General features: G+C 36.8%; 1 protein-coding gene across 2 annotated transcripts in view; it reads left to right on the top strand.

The window, feature by feature from the left end:
• The first annotated feature begins 563 nt into the window (after nt 1-563).
• PDGFD (platelet derived growth factor D) overlaps nt 564-17,343 on the top strand; it is a 244,702-nt gene continuing 227,922 nt past the window's right edge. The window contains exon 1 of one of the 2 annotated variants that reach the window (XM_028517400.2): nt 564-1,037. In XM_028517400.2, coding sequence (XP_028373201.1) covers nt 914-1,037 — 124 coding nt within the window. In that variant the 5' untranslated portion in view covers nt 564-913. The remainder of the gene's footprint in view (nt 1,038-17,343) is intronic. The other variant, XM_028517399.2, reaches the window with a different exon arrangement.

The raw sequence follows: 17,343 nt of genomic DNA on the forward strand, positions 1-17,343 counted from the left end.
CAAAGAGGAGGTGGGGATGGGGCATATAAAAATAGCCTTGAGAATTTACTGTGCATGCACTTCACCCCATGGGCCCATGACTACTAGAGCCCTGTGAGCTGTTCTCCCTGAGAAATTAGCCTTGAGTCAGCTAAGGTCATACATAGCCACTGAAGTTCAAAGGAAAGCACAGAATTAAGCTCCTTTGCAAGTACATTTTTCCACTTTTTCACCGAGTGAAATCTTGGTTAAGTAGAACTAGTCAAGATTTATTGCAAACTAAACACTTCCAACCGCAGCCCCCTCCCCAAACCCCACTATCACCATGACATGAGTTGTATCTTGTGGGTAAATGAGTCAGTCACCCCTGTAGAAGCACTGGGATTCCACCTTCTCGCATTTCCTCCTGGCCACCTTGTTTTCTGTTCCCTTTCTGATCTAACGTCTAGGGTTAAGTGCAGGGTGGTGGGAAGAGTCCTGGCCCACTGTCAAAGCAGGCATATTCACTTGCAGAGCGGGTTTCAGCCTGGCCAGAGAAAGTTGGGCTGCTACTGTGGCTGAGAGTGAGTGCGCGCAGCGCTGGGGCGGAGGACACAGCTGCTTCATTATCCAGCCTTGCAACGCAGAGCCGCCTGCCCCCTGCAGCCTGTGCTGCAGCCGCTGGCCACCGGAGGGGGCGAACAAACGTCAACCTGTTGTTTGTCCCGTCACCATTTATCAACTCCGGGCACTACAAGGAAGTGCGGCACCCACACGTGCTCAGAAAGTTCAGCATGCAGGAAGTTTGGGAGAGCTAGGCGATTAGCTCAGCGGCGGCGGGCCAGCGCTGGGCGAGCGCAGGCAGCAGAAGCGTGGCGCAGCACGGTGCAGCATCAGTCCCCGGAGCTTCTCCCGGATTTTTCTGAGTCACAGTGTCCCTCAGTCGCTGATCCCAATGCACCGACTCATCCTCGTCTGTACTCTAGTCTGCGTAAACTTTTGCAGCTATCGGGACACTTCTGCAGCTCCACAGAGCGCCTCCATCAAAGCTTTGCGCAACACCAACCTCAGACGAGATGGTAAGAGGCTCGGATTTTATTTTTTTAATTAAAAAAGCACTTTTTGTTGTCATTGACTCTCCACCCCCACCTCACCCCTCACCCCATCTATCTTCTCTCTCCAAATCTTTCATGTGGTGAATGTATTGTGCTGGAGAGGTTCCTGCCTGTCCGCAGTCCTGAGAGAGCAGCTTTTTCCAGAATGGGATTGAGAGGTGTAGGATGCTTGCTGCAGAGGATCCAGTGGGTCAGGTGGCTCATCTCCATACACTGTAGAGAAGTCATTTCGGTGTCCAATAGTCACTGATACCAGAACCACGGAGTTACAGAAAGTTGCAGGCTGCGCCGCCCATCGGTCAAGCTCTTAACCTTTTGAACTTGAAAGTCGGATAGATGGGGCATTTATAATAAATAGGTGGAGGGACTGGAGAGTGACTCTCCCTGGGTGATTTATTTTAATTTTTAGTGAGGGGAGAAGGGATGATACATTTCAGCCTCTCAGTCACTTCTGGAACAGAGTGACAACTATGCATTATTTTGAGGAGATGGCTGTGTGCAGCATGTTTCCTTCTGTCCCCAAGGTGACTTTCCCACTGGGGTTCAAAGTGGCTCAGAAACTCAGAATCTGGGAAAATAGGGGTTATAGGGTACCATGTGTACCACAGGGGTACTGTGTTTCTGCTATTGGTTTTCTTACACAGAAGGCTTTCCAACTGTTTGCAAAAAGGGAAGCTCTTTAAACATCTATTCTAAGCAAGGTCCCAAGCAGGCTTGTTTGTTTTTCTTCATTCCAGAGAACACCTGGTCATCAGGTCCCAGAGATTTTAATTGAGTTTATTTATTTTCTGGGCCTCCACCAAGATCTGAAGTTGATTTATTTCTCAATTCTCAACTACAGCTGATGTTGCCAGTATTTTGCAGCTGTTTCTGTCACCTACCTGAACTGATCTATAGACTTTTGTATTTTACCTTCATCAGCAATATCTTTCTCTTCCTCTGCTTGCTTAAAGTTCTAACACATCCCCTAAGGAGATCACCAAGCTAATCTTAATGGGGTCACTGTTTGAGCTGGCAATATTTGACTATCCTGTGGTAAACTCATATTAGCCACCTTATTCCCTTATCAGTTTCTTCCTTGGTATGGCCTTAACTTGGACTTCATTGAAAGGCTTTTGAACTTTGAAACAAATGAACAGAAAAAACTTTATTATATTTTCTGATGACAAGTGGACTGTGGATTTCAGTATGTCCAAGTTATCCGAAATGGCATATGTGTGTAGGGGCTGTAGGAGGCCACAGAGTCAACTCCTGACCAAAAGACCCCTTATTTTATAGAATTACTTTACTACAGCACCTTTCTTATAACTTTCCAACTTAGTTAAAGCACAAAATATTCTTATTAAACTTAAAAAAATGTTTAGGTTCAAGAACAGCATTTTATAGTTTTGTTCCTTTTGGAAACTCATTACTGTTTCCAAAAGGAACAGTCTTCTAGCTGAGTTTTAGTTTTGTTAATGTTTGCACTTTATATGCCCTTTCAGCTGCATAAAGTAAAATGCCATTTATAATTTGCATGACTTCATAGCCATAATTTTGTACTCTTTGGCCTCTCAGTATCAGTTACAAGAAGTCAAGGACAGAATATGAAAAGTATGTAACCATTGCCCAGTATCCCAAAATTCCAACTAAAACCAAATCATGCAGCTCATAATACTTTTTGGGGAAAAGAATAATCTCATTTTGTTTTTCTGTGTAAAAACTCTATCTAGTCTACATGACAAATGATTTGTCTTATCAAAATTTTTAAAACTATGCTGGATTTATTTCCTCATATTTTAGCTAAGGCCCTTTTACAATTACTCTTACAGTAGGCTCACACATACATACACACATTGATTAGATTGTTTGATACTTTTTTAATGTCAGTCTCTTCCTATAAATAAGACTGGGAAAGAGGAAAAGATAGTTTACTTAAAAGAAAATTGTTATATACAGATTGAAAAATTTTAACTCTTATAAAGTGTGGTTAGCTTGGGGGATCTTCAAACAGTAGATTATTCTTAAGTGTTATAGAGCATGCATCTCAAGGAGAGGCAAGATTGCCCCACAAGGTCAAAATTGAATCTTAGGAGGTGAAAAAAATCTTTGATATTACAATGGTTTGTGCTCCTCCTAAGGGTCAGTACATACAAACAGATTAACAGTCTATCTGTACTGTTGACATTTCATAGGGAAGGGATGTGGTTAGGAAAAAATCTAAAAAGGCTCCTTAAATAGAGATTGACAATAATGTAAAAATTTGAGAAACATTGCCGTAGAGTTTGGAGGAGAGGGTAAGAAGAGAGGGTCTTTGAAAAAGTCTAGACATTGTCTGGAAAAATCTTAATAACATCTGTTGAGCTGACGAGAGAGAGTAACATTAAATTAAACCTTTGTTCTGATTCCAGACATTTTTAATTTGTCCCAAAGTTTTCTAATGCTTCATTAATAGGTCCATATTCTCAATCTTTTGACTATCAGATTAAGATATGGTATAAGCTTGGGAAGGGCATGGACATGGAATATAATGAGGGGAAATATATTAGGGTCTCTAGATGATCTGGTCCTCAGATTTCAAATGGTAAAAAAACAAAAACAAAAACACAACAACAAAAAATTAAACATGACCTTTGAATAGGGGTTTTAGAAACCATTACTTAATGCTGGAACTATCATTACACTTGAGTGCCATTGATCTCTCCCTGCTGACCCTGTTAGCTGCTATCTAGCATCAGGGTGAAGAAAGGAACAATGAAGGCAGGCATATTGTCCTGGGCCTGAGGTGGGATGGATCCTGTCCAGCTTGATGACAAAAAACAACTTCTTTTTGATCAACCTGTACTTAATAGTGCCAAATAACTGGAGTAGCTAAGAAATTATACGGAAATAAAGTATAAGGTTGATAAATAATATAATCTCCTTCTATCCAGTGTAGCAGGCTCGTCTGCTGATGCCTCTTGGCCTTCTTGCACTCTTTGTTATGTTATATAGTGGACCCTTGAATAACTTTGGTGTTAGGATTGTCAACCTGCATCAGTCAAAAATCTGGATATAACTGATGACTCCCCAAAACCTTAACTACTAATAGCATCCCATTGGCTGGAAGTCTTACCAATAACATAAACAACCGATTAACACAAGTTTTGCATTATGTGTATTATATACTGTATTTTTACAATAAAGTAAGATAGGGAAAATTATTAAAAATTATTAGGAAGAGAAAATAGATTTACAGTATTTTTTAAAGATTTTATTTATTCAATTTTAGAGAGAGTGGAAGAGAAGGAGAAAGAGAGGGAGAGAAATATCAATGTGTGGTTGTCCCTCACACACCCCATACTGGGGACCTGACCTGCAACCCAGGCATGAGCCCTGACTAGGAATCAAACTGGTGACCCTTTGGTTCGCAGCCCACACTCAATCCACTGAGCTACACCAGCCAGGGCAGATTTACAGTATTTATTGACAAAACTCCTTGTATAAGTGGACCTATGCAGTTCAAACCCATGTTGTTCAAGGGTCAACTGTTTCTTGTTCTAAAAGGAACATCTGTAGAGCCCTTCTCAGCACCTGCACAATAGCTGAAGCTGGCCCAGTGGAGGGCAGTGCTTGAATTCAGTTTCTGTATCCAAGAGGAAACTAGGTTCTGCAGCTAAGAAGATTAAAATTAGTTTGCAGTAATTAATTGAATTTTTATATTTCCTTATATCATATTTATAATTTTTTCTCAAACTGATTTACTTTTGATATCTTTTTCTTGATTCACCTCTCAGTACAGGGAAAAATCTTCATTTGGCAAAGTAACACATATGAGCATGTATTCTTATTTTGGTGCCTATGAACTTGGTTGTTGTAATAAAAACTGGCCAGAGCTGGTATTGCTCAGAGTGTGGATCATGAAGTATAAAGGTAGTAATTAACTGACAGCATTACTTACTTATTTTAAAATCAAACTAGATAGAACTTCCTGCTTAGGGGTTTAAAAATACAAAAGTACCCTTCACTTTCTTGACCTATTGCTGCTTTCAGAAACTACAGGTGTTGGATTGTTTAATATTCTAGTGTTTGAATCATCTATTACATTATCTAGTGACAGGCCTGCAATTTTAGTGATTGAGGTCTTAGATTTTTAAGTACTCAAGCTTTTTTCTTAAATAAAGTGGGTTTCTATTATCTTTATTGAGGACAGCACATAGACTTTGAAGCAAGGATCAAAGCTTAAAGGGAAAGCGATAAAACAGAGAACAATATAAACAAATTAAAGTATCTGAAAGCTAAGAATCAGATTAGTGTCTAAATCATATGTTCTTCTGTGTTTCTATTTCCGTTCAAGTCTAAGGGTATTAAAGCCTCATAGACCATAGTGGTGATGACATATTTTTAATGCAACATAGCTTTGATTTTCCATCGTAGGTTACACTGTCTCATAGAGGTTCTTCTAAAAAGGCTGGTTCAGCCAGGTGTCCGTATACTGTATAATAGAAGATGCCAGTAAGTTGTGAGTTATAGTGATGGCCATATTGTATTCATTGAATAACAGTGATTTTTGTCTACAAGATTTTCCCTTTCAGCGTATGAAAGCAAAAGTTCATTGTTTCATAATGGTAGGGTCAGACAATGGAGCAATATCCCCAGAGTTACTGTACATAATGGCCATCATAAGCATGCTGTCACAAAGGACTCTTGAGCATTATTCTAAGAGTCTAGAAGGATATGCATATTTATCACTGTCCTGGAGAGTTGAGTCATAATGCAAATCATTTTCCTTCTGGAACTGATTCTTAAGCTTTCTTTGCTGAATGTTTTGATTAGCATAAAAAGTCACTTCCTGAACACCTTAATAAAATTCTTCTTGTGTTTAAATAAGAACATCTTCTAAGCAAACAAGTGTAGGATGTTTCTAACTTGTGTATACGCCATTTCTGTAGTGCACTGGTCTTTATAAATGATCAAGATGGCCCTTGAGAAGAGATGTGTTACCCTTTGCACTACCTGATCTCTTTTAAGGTCATCTCTACTCAGGTCATTCTTTGCTTGATCTGGGCTGTTGAAAGATGACAGGACAAATAGTTCTTTAACCTGAGCTCTGCCACTGACCCTGCTCATTTATTCAACAATTACTTGTTGCATCTCTAATGTCTTCAGCTTTCTGGATCAGATGCTTATTTATCAAGTACATTATGAATGAAACAAACATGGTTTCTGACTTCTTGAAGTCTGTGGTCTAGTGAGCAATATAGAAAAATAAGTACTTTGTTCTAGAGTACTGTAATTGTGTTTCAGATGCACTCTGGAGAGTCCCAAGATTCTCAGAAAGTTCCTTAGAGGTCATCACAAACATGCTGGGGAAGCTGAACATACATAACTTCAGGTTCTCCACCCCTTCTTAAGCAGAACAATTCCATGTATCTCCACATTTCTGTTTCATATATTTCAATTCATTCTAAGATTTTCATTCCAAAAATATATATTTCACAGATTAAAAACCATGAAACCACTGTGTAGTATGATTGATGCCTTAATAGAGAAAATGCATAAAGAGTATTGAAATTCACAAGGTGGACACAACATACATTTTAGGGATTGTAGAAGGCTTCTTGGAGGACATGATGTCTAAACTGGAGAATGAAAAGTGAGAAGGATTCAAAAAGTTGATGGAAGTGAGGAAGGAGGGTGGAGTTTCCTAGTGCAGAGAATAGCACTTGCCAAGATTTGGAGATGACAATACAGGTAAGCAAGTGTCCACTGGTGAAAGGCCTGAGAAGTAATGTTAAGGAGTTTGGCAGTCATCCTGAGGGCAAGAGGAAGCCATTGAAAGACTTAATTTAGGGAAAGATATGGCCTGTTCTGTGTTTGAATAGTGAGTGCTGTAGTGTTTCTGAGAGATCAGCCAGGCCAGTGCTATGATCAAGACCAGTCTTTCAACACCTCCACTGCCTGGGGGGCATTGACACAGAATTTATTTTCATTATGATAGTGGAGGACGTGCCTAACTTTCCTTGTCTGAAATCTGTGAATATTAGGTGCCCAGTGCCTTAGAACAACACTGAAGTTTCCTCACCCTGAGTACCCCTCTGCAGCTAAGCACACCAGGCATTAGAAATTATTAAATGTATCTGAGATCTCACTAGATAATGCAAATCATGAAAGTAACCTGTCTAATTTTGACAATATTTTAAGTTATTTCAGACTTCTAAATTGCAGAATTAATGCAATTTATTTAAAAGGGAGCAGTTTTACATTAACTCTTTTAAAAATTACTTATTTTAGAGAGAGGGGAACATTAGAGAGAGAGAGAGAGAGAAGCACTGATGTGTTGTTCCCCTTCTTTATGCCTTCATCGGTTGCTTCTTGTATGAGCCCTCATTGGGTATCGAATCCACAACCTTGCATCGGGATGACACCCTGACCAACTGAGCTGTTTGGCCAGAGCACGTTTACTCTTGTGAGAAGAACAATTTACCAAAAAGCTACAGGCGGATAATATATAATAGCAAAACGGAAATAATCCAAGACAAACACAGCAGCAGAAATGTCCTCCCCACACAGTATTTCAGAATCAGATATAAGCCATAAATACAGGAACAAGCCAACGAGACACTAAAATGCACAAGTGCGCAGACAGGAGGCAATGTTTTCTTCTGAGGATTTTTTTTTCAGAACAGTAATGAAGCAAACCTTGTTTCTTACAAGTGTTGGTGATAAATATAAAAATATAACTTTGCTCTTTATCTTGATATGCAGACATCTATATATTAAATTCAATATCGATCAATTAATACTGTGTTTTGTGCTATGTGAAAATTAGAGGTTTTTCTATAATTGGGAGATGCAGAACTCTGTGAAAGGCATATTAACTGCCTTTCATCACAAGGAGTGATTTTTCTCAAATTTTAGATTTTTTACTTGAGCACTTTTTTGTACAGTGTTTATGAACACAGTTTTTGGTACAGTGCTTGACCTATAAAAGTGAGCCAAACATCATTTGAAAGCTTTTGTATTAAGACCCTTGATTTTTGAAATTTGAAATCTAGCATGCCTTCTTTGGACTAAGGGAGCTTACTGACAATTGCTGGGTATAAGCTATGAGCAAGGGTTGAATATGCTATGTTACTTTTGAACAAGTCATTTCAGACCCAATTGTGAGAAGCTGCTGACAAGTTTTGCATTTCACTAAAACATTTAATAAGCAATCTAGCATCAGCTTACTTCTATAGAATTTAGCTATTCAGCAAACTCAGCTATGTAAAACACAACCAAATGAACTAATAAATATGCAACACATTCACTTAAAAGCCAAAATTAATGTCACAAAGTATATAAATGAGTTTGTAAAGTTTATGTGGTAAACATTAAAAGACCATTTGCCTTTACTTCCCAAGTAATTTCATCCCACTTGCTTATGTGATTTCCATATTCACAGCAGAACAGGAGCTTGCAGTCAGATTAACAGCTAGCAGGAGTCTCAGCACTAAGTGACAGCTAGTAGTTTTCTTGTCGCCTCTTATAGTTTGTTTTTGAAAAGCATTCTTAAGTCCTAAGCAAGCATAGCTCTCATAGACTTCTTATTAAATGTGGTGAAAAATGCTGTAACCAGCTATGAACTGAATGTTTGTATTGCTCCTTAAATTCATACCTTGAAATCAATAAGTCCCAATGTGATAATAATAGAAAGAGAAACCTTTGGGAATTGATTAGGTTATGAGGACAGAGTTCTCATGAATGGAATTAGTGTCCTTGTAAAAGAGACACCAAAGAGATCCCTCCTTTGCCCACGTGAGGATACAGCGAGAAAACATTTGATCTACTGGCACCGCAGTCTTGGACTCTAGAACTATAAGAAATACATTTCTGTTGTTTATAAGCCACTCAATCTATAGTGATTTTTATAGCAGCCCAAATGGACTAAGACTCAACCTATTTCCCTATGTCACCACAGAACCATTATATGATAGCCCAGTAAAATTGCTGATACTTTTAATGATGTCTTTGAATCATAAAGTTTAGATTATATATTTGTTACATTTATCAAGATCATAAATTGTACATGGTACTAGTTTAAACATACATGAATTTAAACCATAAAAATTACAGGCTCACTTTGACAGCCTCATGAAAAAGAACCACAGTAGCCTAATGATAATGCACTGTTGTTATCATTCTTTTAGTGGTAACTAATAGATTTGTATTAGTCAAGAGGGAGATAAACAGGGATTTCTATCAGTATTTTGGATTATATCCTATTGGGATTAAAATTTTTATAACTTGAATGAAGACATGGAAAACGTATCTCCCAAACTTGAATATTTTAGCTGGAAAGTATAGTTCATGGGTTGAATTAGATGTGAGGTTGGCTGACTTTTCCTGTAAAGGTACAAATATTTTCTGCTTTGTGGGGCATAAGTTCTCTGTTGCAAATACTCATCTGTGCCATTGTAGCATGAAATCAGCCATAGAAATTACACAAATGAATGAGTGTGGCTCTGTTTCAATAAAACATTATTTACAAAAATAGTCAGTGAACCTACAGACTACAGTTTGCTGATTACTGAATTAGAGATCTATGTACTCTCAGATTGAAACGATGGACTTATCCTATTAAAATGCAATTCAATAGGGATAAATGTAAAAATCTAGCTCTTTGGCTATAAAATAGAAGCAGCTACATGGTTATAAAATGAAATAACTAGAATTAACACCAGCTTATGCAATTATAGATCAGATAGATAGATAGATGATAGATAGATAATAGATAGTCTATATGGTTTAGTTTAATACAGCTACGTTTCAACAAATGATGTAGTTGCTAACCAATAATAACATCAACAGTGTAAACCTAGTAGTTTGCACTAATAACTTATCTCAGGGTCAGAGATTCAGCAGTGCTCTTAAAAGGCAGTCGAATATGTGGGTGATTTCTCTACTGTGCATGATTGTGCCTCTTTCAGACTCCCTCAGCCTGAGACTTACCCCACAGAGTTTATTTCTACTGTTTTTAAACTTTCCCTTCTTATTGGTTCCATCCTCTCACCAATACATATGTCCAAGTTTCTTTGCATCCTCCCACAGCATGTATAAGGTGTTCTACTCCTTCTCTTCAAGTCATCACCATGTTAACTTCTTCAGTCTCACTACAGCTCACTGTCTTTACTCACTGTCTCCTTTCCCCTTTGCAACTTAGTAATCTCTGGGCTCCACTGGACCGCTCTGGGGGAAGTCACTATAATTTGTAACCTCCTCTGTGATCAGGAGATCTTCTCTTGAAATGTTCTCTTCCCTTGGCTTTATGCTGCCCTCTCTTTGTCTCGAGTACCTCTCAATTATGTTTTATTTATTTAATTTTTATGTATTGATTTTTGAGAGACAGACAGACAGGCAGACAGACAGACAGAGACAGAGAGAAAGATGTAAATTGTTTCACTTATTTATGCGTTCGTTAGCTGATTCTTGTATGTGCCCTGAACACAGATCAAGCTGCAACCTGGCGCATTGGGACAATGCTCTAACCAACTGAGCTGCCCAGCTAGGGCCTCTAAATGACAGGTTTTGAATGGTGATAGAAATAAAGCCAGAACTACCTGAATATTTATTTTAGGTTCTTTGGAATAGCAAAATTAGAGAAGGTTTTAAAAAGTATATTTTATGTTTTGTTATGTCCCTGTAACCATTATGAATAGTAAAGATCTTAGATGGATGAGGATCTTGTGACTATAAAAAGAAAGAGCATCTAACAAATAACATCATATTATATAAACTGTCAAGTTCTACAACTGCAATATTTTTGGTAGATATGTATAAATAGACATATAAACTTGTAATATTTAAAATAATAGAGGGATATTTATAACAATAGAAAATGACATTGAACACACATAGGTATTTTGTATTTTCTTTCTTTATTTGTTTATTTATTTATTTTCTCTCCTTGGGCGGGTCTTTATCATCCTGTGTGCCCTATAAATACTGGTATGTTTTTTAAAGCTCTGATCTTAGCCTTATCTTTTCACTTTCTCTCTGATAGTCTTTGGAGGATCTTAGTTTTGTCCAAAGGATCGACTGCTACTTATGTGCCAATGTGCTGTAATTCAACATTTACTGCCTCTTTACTGAGTTCTCCATCTGTCTGCTTACTTCATTACTTGAGGTCTACAGTGGGTGATCTTACTGGTATTTAAAGTAAACTCTCCAATTCAGTAGTCCTCAAAGTAAAATAATTACTTTTTTATTGTTCTTTAAAAAAAAATTTTAAATAAGAATTAGTTTTCTCAATGTTAGGATATTCATCCAGTGTTGCATTCCTTAGCAGTATTAATCTTTTTGCTGTCATTGTCCTTCCATATTATAATTGTTTTTGAGTGAACTGTTGAGTGCATGTACTGACCAGGCATCACAATATACACAGAGGAATTTCACCATTCTGTGTAGCCTTTCCTGACTCCTAAACCTCCCCATTTATAACTACTTCTCTATTTTTTCCACATCTCCATCATAAATCTTACATTGATATTTATTTACCTATCTTACATCTGCTGATGTAAGCATAATTTCTGTACTTAATACAGTCAATCATCCTTGTTTTCCATTTCATCGCCTGGCATGTAGGAGCAGTTCAATAAGGTTTGAAGAATCAGTGAATCATCATCCAATTAGTGTCTTCCTTTTATGACTGATCTTTGGGCCACATGAGCTCTCTTGCTATCAGATTGTAAAAGAATGGGAGAAGGGATGTTTAAACTCTCAATGCAGGGTGACTGGCAGGTTTCTGTTAACTGTCTGGTGGCTATTTATATCATTGAATAGGAAAGGGAATAGGAGAGGAAGAGCAGATAAGAAAAGGTCATGGAAACAGAAAAATAATTTGTGCACACTTTAGGCTTTAGAAACTGTGCAGTATTCATGTGGATAAACTCTGGAGGCAAGAAAGAAGTACTTATTTGTATAAAATACATTCCCAGTAAACACAGACTAGTCAACTATCATATTTTCAAAGTAAGTGATATTTCTGATTGTGGGTATGCATGTTAAAACCTGGTATTTCTTGAGTACTGGTAATTTATAATGGCTTTCTTAGCCATTATAAACAGTGGCTTGGTGGAAAGAGTTGGTTATGTTTCCAAAAGACTTCCTTGAGAGTGCAAGATCATGCATACTTCTAGACTGCTGCCTAGGCATAAGCATGACATTTTGGGGTTAATTTTAGACTTATATTAATGGAATGTAGAGAATTTTCAACTGTCTTTTCTTGCCCCACACCCCCAAAATAAGCCCCACACATGCTTTGATTAGAATGAACCCTTTTTGGTATACATTTCCTTTCCATATTATTATTTGAGAACTTCTATGTAAAGATTCCACCACTTAATAGACATTTAAAAGAAAGAAGTAAATAAATGAAGGGTCAGTAAACAATTCTTAAGGTAGAATATTGATGATTAACTGTAAAAGTCTAAGGGGAGATTAGTTTACCTCCATTCTGTTTGAAAATGTATTTGTATAAAGAGAATATGTTCACACTATATGTTATAATACTGAGGAATAAAGGAGAGTTGCTATTGAATGGAACAAAAAAGTATATATTTCGTGTAAAACAAGAAGTTGTTACTTCTGTTTCATTTCTGATTTTATTTGAGTCTTCTTTTTTTCTACATGCATCTGGTTAAAGATTTATTAATCTCGTTTATTTTTTTCAAAGAACCAGCTCTTGGTTTCATTGATCTTTTGTTTTACATCTTTAGATTCTATTACTTTTATTTCTGCTCTGATTTTTATTATTTTCTTCCTTCTACTCAATTTGGCCTTTGTTTATTTTTCTTTTTCCAGTTCTTTAAGTGAACATAGGGGTGTATATATTCTTACAAATTATTGTTTCAGGGCTTTTTTTTTCAGATATATTCCCAGAAGTATAATCACTGGGTCAAAAGGCAGATCTATTTTAATTTTTGAGGTAACCCTATACTGCTTTCCACAGTGGCTGCACCAATCTGCATTCCCACAGTACACTAAGGTTCCCTTTTCTCCACATTCTCACTAGTGCTTCTTGTTTGTTGATAATTAATGATAGTCATTCTGACCTGTGAGAGGTGATATCTCACTGTGGTTTTAATTTGCATCTCTCTGATGATTAGTGACATTAAGCATATGTTCATATGTCTATTAGCCATCTTATGTCCTCTTTGGAGAAGTGTCTATTCAGGTCCGTTGCCCATTTTTAAATGGATTATTATTATTTTTTGGTGTTTAGTTGTATAAGTTCTTATTTTTAATTATTTTTATTATTGTTCAATTACAGTTGTCCCAATTTTTCCCTCATTACTCTACCCTGCTGTACACACCCCACTCCCACATTCAGTCCTACCTCCACTTGTCTTTGTCCATGGATCCTTCATACATGTTCCTTGACCCGTTTCCTTCTTTCCCCCATTATTCCCCTCCTCCAACCCCTCTGGTCACTGTCAGTTTGTTCTTCATTTCCATGTCTCTGGGTCTATTTGTTAGCTTGTTTGTTCTGTCATTTTGGTTCCACTTACAGGTAACATCATATGGTATTTGTCTTTTGCTACCTGCCTTATTTCCCTTATCCCATTTATTGTGATCCACTCGTTTACTGATGGGCACTTAGGCTGTTTCTAGCTATTGGCTATTGTAAATAATGCTGCTATGAGTGAGCATAGGGTGCTTAGGCTCTTTTGAATTGGTGTTTCAGGGGTCTTAGGGTATAATCCCAGCAGTGGAATCACTGCATAAAAAAGCAGTTCCATTTTTAGTTTTTTGAGGATATTTCCATAGTGACTGCACCAGTCTGCATTCCCACCAACAGTGTACTAGGGTTCCCTTTCCTCCACAACCTTGCCAGCACTTATTGTTTGTTGATTTGTTAATGAGGGCCATTCTTAGAGTGAGGTTGTGTAAGTTCTTTATATACTTTGGATATTAAACCCTTGTCTGAGGTATCATTGGCAAATATGTTTTCCCATACAGTTGGTTCTCTTTTTATTTTGATACTGTTTTCTTTAGCCATGCAGAAGCTTTTTATTTTGATGAGGTCCCATTTGTTTATTCTTTCCTTTATGTCCCTTGTTCTAGGGGACATGTCAGTAAAAATGTTTCTGTGTGAAATATCTGAGTTTTTCCTGCCTATGTTCTCCTCTAGGACTTTAATGGTGACATGGCTTATATTTAAGTCTTTTATCCACCTTGAATTTATTTTTGTGTATGATGTAAGTTGGTGCTTGAGTTTCATTTTTTTTGCACGTAGCTGTCCAGTTCTCCCAACACCATTTGTTGAAGAAACTGTTTTTACTCCATTTTATGTTTCTGCTGCCTTTGTCAAATATTAATTGGCCGTAGAGACTTGGGCTTATTGCTGGGCTCTTTGTTCTGTTCTATTGGTCCATATGTCTGTTCTTATGCCAGTACCAGGCTGTTTTGATTACAGCGGCCTTGTAATACAGTTTGATATCAGGTATTGTGATCCCTCCTACTTTGCTTTTCTTTCTCAAAATTGCAGCAGCTATTCGAGGTCGTTTATGGTTCCATATAAATTTTTGAAATGCTGTTCTATGTCTGTGAAATATGCCACATGAAAAGATGCTCAATATCGCTAGCTATCAGAGAGATGCAAATTAAAACCACAATGACATACCACTTCACACCAGTCAGAATGGCCATCATAAACAAAGCAACAAACAACAAGTGTTAGAGAGATTGTGGAGAAAAGGGGATCCTAGTGCACTGTTGGTGGGATTGCAGACTGGTACAACCACTATGGAAAACAGTATGGAATATTCTCAAAAAACTAAAATTGGATCTGCCTTTTGACCCAGCAATTCCACTGGTAGGATTATATTCTAAGAACCCTGAAACATGAATCCAAAAGAACCTATGTACCCCAATGTTCATAGCAGCACAATTTACAATAGCCAAGTATTGGAAGCAACCTAGATGCCCATCAGTAAATGAATGGATCAAAAAACTATGGTACGTTTACACAATGGAATTCTATGCAGCAGAAAGAAAGAAGGAGCTCCTACCCTTTGCAACAGCATGGATGGAGCTGGAAAGCATTATGCTAAGCAAAATAAGCCAGGCAGTGAAAGACAAATACTATATGATCTCACCTTTAACAGGAACCTAAAAAACAAAACAAAGAAACAAGCAAAATATAACCAAAGACACTGAAATAGAGAATAGTCTGACAGTGTTCAGAGGGGAGAGGAGAGGGAATTTCAGGGGAATTTCAGGGGAAAAGGGGAAGGGTTTATAGGAAGAAGTATAAAGGACACATGGATAAAAACTAGGGGTGGGTGGAAATGGGAGGGAGGAGGAGAGGGCTGGGTGGGTGGGTTGGAATGGGAGTAAAAGATAGAAAATTGTACTGCAACAACAATTAAAATAAAAATATTTAAAAAATGATGGCCATTTTGACTGATGTGAAGTAGTATCTCCTTGCGGTTTTAATTTGCATCTCTCTGATGGCTAGTGATGCTGAGCATCCTTTCATATGTCTCTAGGCCCTCTGTGTGTTCTCCTTGCCAAAGTGTCTGTATAGGTCCTCTGCCCATTTTTAATTGGATTATTTGTCTTCCTGGGTGTCATTTGAGTTGTTTATATATTTTGGAAATTAAAGTTCTTTATAAATTCTGATTATTAACCTTTTATCAGATGTATCATTCACAAATATTCCTCCATAGAGTAGGTTGTCTTTTCATTTGGTTGATGGTGTCCTTTGCTGTGCAAAAGCCATTAGATTATTTTATTTTTGTTTCCTTTGCCTGAAGGGATGTATCCAAAAACATATTACTACAAGAAATGTCTGAGATCTTACTGTATATGTTTTCTTCTAGGATTTTTGTGGTTTAATGACTTACATTTAAGTCTTTGATCCATTTTCAGTTTATTATTGTGTGAAAGTAATCTAGTTTCATTTTTTGCATGAATCTGTTCCGTTTTCTCAACGCCATTTATTGAATAAACCATTCTACCCCATTGTATGTTTTTCCCTTCTTTGTCAAACATTAACTGGTCATAAAGGCATCTTTATTTCTGGGCTTTCTCTTATGCTCCATTGATACATATGTCTGTTTTTATCCAGTACCATGCTGTTTTGATTACTGTGGCCTTGTAGTATAATTTGATATCAGATAGCATGATTTCTCCAACTTTCTTATTCTTTCCCAAGATTGCTGAGGCTATTTAGGGTTTTTTGAGGTTCCATATAAATTTTTGGAATATTTATTCTAGTTCTGTAAAATATGCCATTGGTATCTTGATAGAAATTGCATTGAATCTACAGATCGCTTTGGGTGCTATGGCATTTTTAATAATGTTAATTTTTCTTATTCATGAACATATTATATCCTTTCACTTATTTGTATTTCTTCAGTTTCTTTTTTCCATGTCTATAGTTTTCTGATTACAAGTCTTTTATATCCTTGGTTAAATTTATTCCTAAGTATTTGTGGTGCCATTGTAAATAGATTGTTTTTTTTTTTTTTAGTTTCCCTTTCAAATAGTTCATTATTGATTTATAAAAATGCAAATGATTTCTGGATTTTTTATATCTTGCTACTTTACTGAATTCATTTATCAATTATAGTAGGTTTTTTTGTGAAATCTTTAGTGTTCTCTATATACAGTATCATGTCATCTGCAAATAATGAGTTTAACTTCTTTCTTTCCAACATGGCTGTCTTTTAGATCTTCTTCTTGTCTAATTGCTTTGGCTGGGATTCCCAGTACTATGTTGAATAAGAGTGGAAAAATCAGACATCCTTGTCTTGTTCCTGATATTAAAGAAAACACTTTTAGTTTTTCCTGTTGAGTATGATGTTGGGTACTGGTTTGTTATATATGGACTTTAATATGTTGAAGTATATTCCCTCTATTACCCCTTTGCTTATAGTTTTTATCAAAAATGAGTGCTGGATTTTTATCAAATGTCTTTTATATATGATCATTTGGTTTTGGTTCTTCATTTTGTTTATGTGATATATCACATTTATTGATATGCAGATATTGTGCCAACCTTGCATCCTGGAATATAATCCACTTGATCATGGTGTATAATCTTTGCAATGTATTGCTGCATATGATTTGCAAATATTTCATTGAGGATTTTAGCTTCTGTATTCATCAGAGACATTGGTCTATAAGTTTCTTTCTTTTTTGTATATTCTTTATCTGAACTTTATTATTATAGTGTCTTTCTTTGTCTTTTACCATAGACTTTGTTTTAAAGTCTATTTTGTAATCTATAAGTATTGCTACCCCAGCTTATTTTTTTCAATTT

This window comes from Phyllostomus discolor, chromosome 6 (genome assembly GCF_004126475.2).
Source record: "Phyllostomus discolor isolate MPI-MPIP mPhyDis1 chromosome 6, mPhyDis1.pri.v3, whole genome shotgun sequence".
In the NCBI taxonomy this organism is placed as follows: Eukaryota; Metazoa; Chordata; class Mammalia; order Chiroptera; family Phyllostomidae; genus Phyllostomus; species Phyllostomus discolor.